The sequence below is a fragment of the Limulus polyphemus genome, unplaced genomic scaffold (assembly GCF_000517525.1).
Source record: "Limulus polyphemus unplaced genomic scaffold, Limulus_polyphemus-2.1.2 Scaffold127, whole genome shotgun sequence".
NCBI classification, from domain to species: domain Eukaryota; kingdom Metazoa; phylum Arthropoda; class Merostomata; order Xiphosura; family Limulidae; genus Limulus; species Limulus polyphemus.
In genome coordinates, this window is record NW_013665737.1 from 436,426 (window position 1) to 447,218 (window position 10,793).

General features: G+C 33.7%; 1 protein-coding gene and 1 long non-coding RNA gene across 2 annotated transcripts in view; one reads left to right on the forward strand and one right to left on the reverse strand.

Moving 5' to 3' along the window:
* Window positions 1-2,321: 2,321 nt before the first annotated feature.
* LOC111089696 lies at window positions 2,322-3,322 on the reverse strand. The gene is made up of 2 exons (XR_002613923.1): window positions 3,034-3,322; window positions 2,322-2,390 (listed from the first exon to the last, which is right to left on the reverse strand). It is a non-coding gene; the product is annotated as an uncharacterized LOC111089696 (long non-coding RNA).
* A 5,454-nt stretch (window positions 3,323-8,776) lies between these two features.
* LOC106473163 (retinal guanylyl cyclase 2-like) overlaps window positions 8,777-10,793 on the forward strand; it is an 87,340-nt gene continuing 85,323 nt past the window's right edge. The window contains exon 1 of the mRNA XM_022402711.1: window positions 8,777-9,727. Coding sequence (XP_022258419.1) covers window positions 9,055-9,727 — 673 coding nt within the window. The 5' untranslated portion in view covers window positions 8,777-9,054. The remainder of the gene's footprint in view (window positions 9,728-10,793) is intronic.

Genomic DNA, 10,793 nt, shown 5'->3' on the forward strand with positions numbered 1-10,793 from the left:
AAATACAATGAGGTTCCAACTGTAATATTTATTGTTTATCTATTATTGGTTGGAAATTCATGTTTCACCCTGTACTTAAGCTTCTTAAAGGAACACCAAATTTATGTAAAAAAGTTAATTTCGAGGGGTAATGATAACATCGTTTACAGTAGAATTATGATTTTTTAAAATAATTACTAGTTAATAATACTTATAATAAAAGTGGATACTCCGTTTGAAACTATGTCACCTCAGTGAAATTGGTTGACACCATTGTTTTGGTTTTTTTAGTTATCATGTAATAAAAAAGAAGAACAAGAAATTCAAAGTTTTTGCTATAATATTTACAGACATTCCCAGAACTTGTGACTCAGTCATTACATAGATATTGTTATAAAAGGAATAGTAGTTCCTGCCCTACTAGTGTATCCTAGTAGTTTAATGGGTACCCACTACAAATACCCAGACCTGTAGTTCATTGTCTGTATTAATTGTTATTTATGTAATAAATGGATGAAATGTTGTTGTTTAGCTCGTAGCTTCACAATGGACTATCTGCACCTTTTCCACTGCAGGGAATCGAACCCTTTAAACTTAGGGCTGACCCACTGAGGGACGAATGGACGAATGACCATCTTCGCATATTTTGAATACTAAACCTGCACTCTATAGTTGAAAATATTTGTTGACATTTTATTGTGTATTTTTCGTTATCTTTATGTAAATTTGTCAACCAAACAGCTTTACATAATATGGAATGTATTTTTAGGGCTTCTGCCCTAACGTTTCATGCTCCACGCAGGTCTTTCATCCCGTTCCAAAACTACGTAAAAAAGCAGGAGGATACCCCAAAAATATGTGTTGAATACACTGCCTATAATCTGTATGTTAGTCTGTTTATCTACATAATTATCTCTCCGCTATTCTTTCTGGCTATAGAAAAAGATACTTTTACATATCTATTTACAGAGCTGTATCTAACCTACATACGATATTCGGCTTATTTCGTTGTTTCATATTATTCATAGCCCACTCTGTTATTTAACAAAAGCTGCTCTCTAGTTATGTTTGTTAATCTATTGACACATCAGTGGTGTAAACAGACGTGTTTGCTCGCGCAGACTCGAAAATGCATGTTTGCTAATAAAGACTCGAAGTTAGTGCCGGTCTCCAGAGATTTCTAGTAGATCCTGGTGACAGAAACTTTGGGAACTTGAAATCCTCATCATTATTAATGACGGAATTGAAAGAAAACTTTACGAGTAAGCTCAAGGAAATGTTTGCTATATTATTATCAACTTTAATTCTACTCAGTCAAAGGCGGATCCAGGATTTTATCCAGGAGCTTTCGATAAGGTTGGTTTAAACATATTCAGGGAAGCTGTACTCCGCAGACGCTGAAAGGGGGGGTGTCTTCGGCTGGCTCCCACCCTTCAATTCGTTTTATGCATTTAGAACCCCTAAAAGACAAACGGAAGCAAATTTTTTGATTAATTTAGACTGAAAATATTGCCCCCCAGTGGCACAGTCTACGGACTTACAACGCTAGAATCCGAGTTTCGATACCAGTGGTGGGCAGAGCAAAGATAGCCCATTGTTAGCTTTGTGCTTAATTACAAACAAACAAAACTGAAAATATTATCCATTTATGAACTACAGAAAATCATCTTGACTGTGTAATAGAATATACAAACTTCGATTTTCCTAATCATACTCGCAAAATCGGATACACTACTTGTTGATTAGCCTAGTTTTCGCTCTCAACCAATTACATTACGTTTTACATAATCATACTCGCAAAATCGGATACACTACTTGTTGATTAGCCTAGTTTTCGCTCTCAACCAATTACATTACGTTTTACATAATCATACTCGCAGAATCGGATACATTACTTGTTGATTAGCCTAGTTTTTCGCTCTCAACCAATTACATTACGTTTTACAATAACTGGAATCAGAAACATACGGTCGGAAATGACTGACATAAAACATAAATCTCATAACACTTTTTTATGCCGTCTGAATAAAATAGATATAATTTATACCATTTTTTCTTAATGATTTAGCTCTTATTTTTATAACATAATTTGTCTGCTAATGTCAGTGTTTATTTCATTTTTTTACAAATCATTCACAAAGAAATAATAATGTTATATCTATTACATATCATACAAACTCTTCACTTTGTTTGTCCTCTAGGCGTTCCTAATTTGGAAGTGATAGACTAGAGGAAAGGCAGCTGGTCAACACCACCTACAGATCGAATAGTGAGATTTGACCGTCACTCTTATAACGCACCAATGGCTCCAAAATGCGGAGCGCGAATTTTTATTATTTTTATTTTTTGGTGGTAACGAGACGCGAACCACGGAATCTCATCTCCACTGTCCGTCCGACACACGCCAAAAACTATTTGAAAGAAAAAAATTTGAAGGAAGCTTTCTTTGAGTCGTTATTGATTTTTTTAACCCTTAATATCGTAGCACATTTTGCCTGAAAATAAGTTATAATCTTTCTTACCCTGGATTTTGTGCAATATAAAGAAAACCTCATTGAAAATTGAGTCGTAAAAAATTAGAAAGACGGAGTGTTAGGAAATGTATGGCAATAAATGAAGTCGATATTTATAGGTTGAGAGTGGGATGAATGGGAGATGAAAGAGGTGCATAAACAAATCATAGTGGTATAAATTATCGCTAAAGAAAATGAGTAAAACTATTGCGACAGAAATTATAAAAATAAATCGACGATACTTAAAAATTAACAAGTTACCACAGAAGATAGTAAACCTGGCAACAAAAATGAGCAATTGATTGCATTGTTAAACAAATGTAAATATATATATTAATAAACCTTTTTAAATTAAAGCTGAAGATAAACATTAACATTCCATTGTTAAACTTATGCGTTAACTAGGAAAGAATATGGGGGAAAATGCATTAACGTAACTTTAATTATTATATGGGCTTTTCTCCGACTATTATTATTGCGTGTTTAAACATAAATGTTTTTATGATTCTCTATTAAAAACAGAAGAAAATTTAACACCAACCATACCGACGAAGGTTCTGGTAGATATCGTTATAATTTATGTTTCTGCATTAAAACACCTAGCGGCAGGTTCGATTTTAACCACTTAGATAGCCCGAGTTAAATCCTTGCAAGGCACATGGGGCTGGTGTTTCCGAATTCCGGTTTCAAGTGTCAAAAGCTCATCCCATCCATTATCTCCTGGACGGGATTCCAGCTGGTATCCATCATACACCCTAGGTTGAGTAGAACAAGTTTAGTTAAATTGTCTTGTTCAGATACACAACAATATGACGCGGAGTAGCCTCGAATTTGCAACCATCCTAGTACGAGTTCAAAACCGCAAATCCAAAGCTAGAAATATTTGTGATTGGTGTACTCCTAGGAATAAAACGAGAGTATATATTGATTTTGCCCTTGATTCGCTTGATCACTGTTTTTTTTTTTAAAGAATAATTGTTTTCTTTGCTATCCTTAAAGCTTTTACATCTTTTGTTTCAAAACAGTAAAATTAGGATGTAAGTTGACAGATATAAACGATGAATGTATATAAGCCTAATTTATCAATAAATATATTTTTAAGTATTCTGAAATATAGACTCTATAAACAACGAAAAGAAACTTTTACTTATACAAAATCAAATGTCTCTTGCACGTTATTAACAAGATACAGGTTTCAGAGTACTTAATGAGCCAGAAAATATTTCTTGTGGCTTATTAACTTTATATTATGTACTTGTCCAGTATTTATAATCAACGCTATGGAATAATTAACAAACTAAGTAAACATAGGATAATATATATAGAACAATAATGTTAGGCTTGACAAGCTAACATGTCGGGATGTGTATCAAAAGGTCCTGGTTCGAGACTTGATGCCGTTTAACACATTCCACACTTTCAGGTATGCATGCGTTATAGAAGAACCCGTCATTCTCATTATTCAGTTCATAACCAACGTGCACAGATGCTGCTGAGAGCCCAGCAGTGGCATAGCGGCATGTCTGCGGACTTACAACACTAGACACCGAGTTTCGATAGCCTTAACTTCAAACAAACAAATGATGCTAAGATTGAAAATTCCAATATCTTAGTAAGGATTAGTGTATAAGTATGAAGCTAATGAAGCACGTAGCAATCTTTCCAGGACTATTCTTCAATAACTAGCATGATTGTAATTCAATACGTAAAACAGACAGTTCTTGTGCAAAAAAATTTAAATAAAAATTAATAAAACGATACATTAACGTTTTTTACTTGCACAATAATGTATTCATAACGTTTAAAAAATATAAGTTAAAAAAACTTTAAAACTTTACGTTTTGGTGGAAATAATCCCGCCATCTCCAAGAGAATAAACCTTGTTTGTTTGTTTGTAATTAAGCACAATGGACTATCTGTGTTCTGTCCACCACGGGTATCGAAACTCGGATTCTAACGTTGTAAGCCCGCAGACATACCGCTGTGCTACTAGGGGGCATGAAATACACCTGAAGTTTCTTATAAAACGATGTATGTGTATAATTAACATGTTTTTACATTGACGCCATTACAACAACGATTTCCAGAAATGTACTTCCATAGCTCCTAGGCCTAAATCTCTATTTATATTCATTTTGTTTTTAACAATTTCTAAGGATTCTCTTATGTTTAGTTCATGTTCTTCCTTTACCTGTTTAAGTATTGTAGTTGTTGTATTTAGAGTGTTACACATGTTTATATAAAGTGAAGGTAGCTAGAAAAGAGCACTCACCGCCAACTCTTGGCTGCTATCGTTCGATAGAATAGCGGGAATGACTGTTGGCCTTTGCTCTTATAGCGCTTTCACGAACCTAATGTGTGGAGCTCATTTTTGCGGCAATGGGACGCGAAAATCGAGTCCTTATATTCATAGTCGGAGTACGCTAATCACTAGGCCACTCTCAGCCTATTCAGCACAATGTACTGAATTAATATATCTTATTATCATGGTATTTAATTAATATTAGAAACATTTTAAACCTAAATATGTAAAATACAAGATGCTTTGCAACAACTTTTATCGATATCTGATCTCTAAAGTGAAACGTTATATGATTGGACTACTTGAAACAGATACAGCCATCTTTGTATGTTACATAAAACATTAGCTTTGGGCTTCGGTATCAAAGATATTATCATTTTTATGGAAACATTATTTAAATAATCATCATCTTAAATCACTATGGCTACTTTATAACTGTCACTTTACTTTGATATCAAGCCCTTTATAGTTTCTTACAATGATTTTTTTTCATACGATAATCATAGTGTTCTACGACATTATTCTACCACGGAACAGTAAATAGAGGTTGGTGTGCTGTGTTTGTGTGTGTTGATGAACAGTAAACAGAGGTTGGTGTGCTGTGTTTGTGTGTGTTGATGAACAGTAAACAGAGGTTGGTGTGTGTTGATGAACAGTAAACAGAGGTTGGTGTGCTGTGTTTGCGTGTGTTGATGAACAGTAAACACAAACACAGCACACCAACCTCTGTTTACTGTTCATCAACACACACAAACACAGCACACCAACCTCTGTGTGTTGATAAACAGTAAACAGAGGTTGGTATGCTGTGTTTGTGTGTGTTGATGAACAGTAAACAGAGGTTGGTGTGCTGTGTTTGTGTATTCTAAATCGCATGTAACTTCAGACACCTTGTTTACCTATGAATTCTATAGTAAATATACGAAGTTATATACAACAATTTACCGTCTGCCTTTGTATGCTTCAGTAACAATACTGTGAAGTATGTAACACTTTAAATTAGTGTGGTATGATAACGATACAGATGAGTACGTAACACTTCTCACTTGTATGGTGTAATAACGATACGGATGAGTACGTAACACTTCACACTTGTGTGGTATAATAACGATACGGATGGGTACGTAACACTTCACACTAGTGTGGTATAGTAACGATACGGATGGGTACGTAACACTTCACACATGCGTGGTATAATAACGATACGGATGGGTACGTAACACTTCTCACATGTGTGGTATAATAACGGTACGGATGAGTATGTAATATTTCATATTTGTGCGGGTATCTACCCTTTGTATGACAGTCTTGCTAGTATTTATGTGATGATTTAGCAAAATAATGAGCAACTTACATCCCACCTCCCGTTTTAGAACACACACAAAAGTAATTGTTACAAAAAAAAACGTTCGAGCAGCTATTAGACAAGTGAAACGGCCGTAACAACAAAAGTATTCCGCGAAACTAATAGAACTGGAAAGTACCAGTGCGGCAAAATTCAAAATACGCTTTCATTTGCAATCAGCAAAATAATGGCTCAAAGTAAAGGAAACAGTAGAAAAAAAGCATCATTTATATAAAAAGATTACTTACTTTCTTCATGAAAATAAATGATAATATCTTAGATTGTGTTATTTCAGGCCAGGTAACGGTATTGATGAAAAATTTGATCGGTACGACATTATATATTTATATTTATATAAATATAAATTGTAGAGACTAATAGTTGTGGAATAGTTCTCTAGTAGACACTGTAGGTCATTCCAGCTTCTGTGCCATGTAAGGAAAGGCTTAAGTCTATAAGAACATTTCATTACTGGATATATAGTAGAATAGCGTGAGGAACTGTAACAAAGTTTAAAACAACTGTAGAAGTAAACTTTTACACAGAAATCAATAGCAACCACTAATCTAGGCTTAACTTAGAGTTCAAGTGGAACAACCAACAACGTTTTTACTGCTGATTGAGTAAGATGTACTTAAGACTTACAAAAAATCTAGGCGCGTTTTCATTACTCCCAACTCTCGTTAGGGTTCAGTAAAGTTAAACGTTATTATTTTTATACGTTATATAGATCTGGTACTTGACAAAAAAAGAACAAAAAACAGTTAAAAACTGTGATATTTTCTGGATGAATAATAACTCCACCACCTCAAACTTTACTGCTTTGAGTTCTGATACCTCAATATATAGCGTAAACCTTGAAAGTAAAAATGTTTTCATCCTTTATGAGGTTTTATGATTGAGAAATTTCATTTATTAAAAACGACAAGGGCACTTGTGAATAACAGGGGAGAATTAAAGAGAACCTTCCATGTTATTCTTTGTGTTAGAATTTAAATGTTACCAAATTCAACAGTTTACGGCGTTCATGTATCTGTAGCTCAAATATGAATTGCTATGTAAAATTCGATAGAACACAACTAATTTACAACCTATTAAGGTATGCGTTTTTTCTCAACTATTGATCTCTTAAAGTGACAGTTTGTTGACTAAAACAATTAGGAAATGATAACGTTACACTAAATGGGATGCTAGTTAATTCTGTTTTTTTACCGAAATGAGCGCTTTTGTCTAGGGGTCACTATCAAATTTGATGTTATATATTATTCAAAGACATTATGGTGTCAAAATAAATCCTTTGTAGACATAACCGTCATACTTTAAATGTTTAATTTTACAAGCTACAGAATGGAAAGAAATATGAAAAAGTGTATTACTTATGACTTGAAAAATTGCTATTCATACAAAATAATTACATTATACAGGATTCGACTTATTCTGAAACAGAAACATATTTTAAACACCTTTATGTACTAAAATGTAAACATAAAAATGATAATTTGAGGCTTACCATCCATACCATAAGGATATTCATACACAGCATCTCCCTGACTCTAACATCTTTAATAAATCTTTACGAATGTTGTGCCTCAAACCACCACTAGTCTATTGTGACTTTTAAAAAAAAATTAGCAATTAAAGTAGATAAAGCATTAAGTCATGTGTCATATCCTTTATTTGCAGGTTTGTGCGAAAAACCATTTAAGCCCCTTAGGTCGCAAATTTTATATTTTATATTAAAGTTAAATACCAACAAACCCTAATTTAAATGTGGTTAAAAATATTTTAAATATGTATTTATTTGAATTCACGGATCAAGGCGATAGTAATTAGCGTCATATATACTCATTTTTATGCATTTTAGAATTTTGACATATAAATAGACAAAAATACAAAACCTTATAATTCCAACGCTTTCGCAAGTTGGACCTTTCTTCATCAGGGACAAACTGGGACATTTCCAGTTGGTCCCTATTGAAGAAACGTCCACCTTGCAAAAGCATTCGTATTATGAGGTTTCTTACTTTTGTCTTTAATTAAGTTTTTGAGCCTACTTGTTTTCCTAATATATATCTATACTAAATACAAAAAAATAGAAATAAGACTCATTTTATTCGTGATATATATATGTGATAAAAGCTATTCTTGAGAGAAATTGTGTAGCATATCGTCAGATTATAGTTTGTTTTTGAAATGTTCACTATTTTCATCTTGTTTCTACTTGAAGTAATAATTTGTTCTTTAAACTTTACGTTGCCAAATTATACCAATCAAATAACTTCATTTGTCCTCAAAACTAGAAAATATAAGAATAATCATAGACAATATCTCCTCCTTCTTTGTATCGAAGCCCGATATTTATCATTATAAGCCTTCAGACTATGTATAAATAAACGTAAAAGCCAAAACAGTATTTTCTTTAATATCTTCTGTTCTAACAGGTAATCTATTAATTTTGTCTAATTTGATATGATTTGTACAAGCTGATGTGAATAACTATTTTCATTCCGATAAGTAATAATTGTTAATGCTTTTGAGCAGAAAATATGTTCATTATTAACTAAAAGAGGCCGCCACCTGTGAGCTATTTCTCTTAATTCACCTGTTCTCTCAACTATATTACTATGCGAGCAACCACCTGAGTGCAGCCTGTAAAAGTGTTTTCTTTACTAGTTGATGTTGTACCGAGAGAGAGTAAACATTTATAGGTTAGATGGTGGTATTAGTTTTTTATCTGAATTATAAAGTTTAACGTTTTCCCAAATTAACAGACACCGAATTACTTTGAACATTTGGAAAATGTATAAATACCGCCACAGATTTTCTCTTATCTACGGATAAAACATTGTAGGTATGTTGACGGCTATGTTTCGTAAAGGAACATGATTAGAGAGCTTTCATAACAGACGTAACGCATGAAGGTATTTAAGACGGACACACTAATCCCCCTTTTTCTTCACGTGCTCTGTTTCCTTCTAATTTGGCCATCCATCGTTGGTCAGTATAATGCGGTGGTTCTCCACTACGACAGTACGTGTTCTGGCAATATCTCTGTTCTGGACCAAGTTATAGCCAGAGTTATGAGACAGCCAGAATTGAAGTTGGCTGCTAAAGTGACCAATGTGAAACTTAGCATTCGTTTGCCACTTCCAGGGTGTCTTAGCGGTTCTCTTTATCCATACGTTGAGGCTTTGAACGAGCCAAATGTCCAAGCAGTGGTAGGAGCTGTGGCTGACCATCTCTGTGAGGCCGCTGCCATATTGGCAAATGTCCACGGGAAGCTGTATGTGTCAGGGAGTTGTACAGCATCTTCACTGTCAGATAAGTCAATTTATCCGACATTTGCCCGCACTGTGCCCTCAGCTGATGCCACTGCCACGGCTCTGGCGGCCTTAGTAGCCACTCTCCGTTGGAAATACTCCGTGTTGTTGGTGGTAAATAATGAAAGTTGGCGACGGCTGGCCCAAAAACTGGACTCAGCCATCAGAGGTCAAGGATACGTCGTCCGTGATTTCATCCTTATACATAGTAAAGCGACAGTGGAGGAGATCAAGAACTTGCTATCGACTGTGAAAGCACCTGTTAAAGGTACAGAAGCATAATAACATGAAAGTTATTGAATAAAGTTTATAAGTGAGCAGTATTTAAATATATTTGATACTATCTAACTAGAACTATATATATGTTTTATCAGTATCTGACATATTGTTTACATTTTTATGTTGCATTAATTATGACCAATGTAGAACGTGCTATTTCAGAAAAAAACTGATCAAAACGTTGAAAAGTTTAGCTAAGTTTAGACAAAAACTCTTTCAAATGTTTTGATTGAGATCTAAATTACGAAAAATGGAAAAAGTTTAATTACAGTTCGGAATAAATGTTCAAAGGACTTTGAGTAGATATATTAAGAAAAATACATAGAGTAAAAGTTGAGTTACATACAAAGTATCCGGAAATTATATTAACAAAGTATTCACGTAAATGAGTAAATTTGTTAATTTAGTTTCTGGGCATTATATACTGATAAACATTCAATGAAACTAACTTTAATCAATACACAAATATTGACATATGTAAGCTATGTCTTGAAATAAAATATTTAAAAATAATGTAACTACATTAATAAACGAGATTAGGTTGTATATGTCAGGTTGATTGACAGATACACTTACAAATAATTTTGCTGTATTTGCAGATAACTACACCAGGAAATTCAGGTAGGTTTAACACCGCAAATTTCGTTTGAAGTTAAGCACAAAGGACTCTCTGTGTTGTGTCCACCACGGGTGTCGAAATCCGGTTTCTAGCATAATAAGTCCGCAGACTCGTCGCTGTACCATTGAGAAAGGGGGTCCAAATAATATATGATATATGATAGACGTTATCATAAAATTAAATAAGGGTTAATCCGTGTTTATCGAAAAGCTTCAAATGTAAAAAAGACTATCAGTAAACTTAAAGACAAGTAATAATTAGAACATGATTTATTTTTACTCTTTGTAGTGTAATCTAGATTTAAGAAATCAATAATTTTTGCATTCACTTTAACTTCAACTTTCTAAAATATAAAACAGAAGAAAATGCTTGAAAAGAGTGAAGTTTTTAGAAAATAAATCAAACTGTACGGGTCTTTCTGATTCTGTTTCAAATG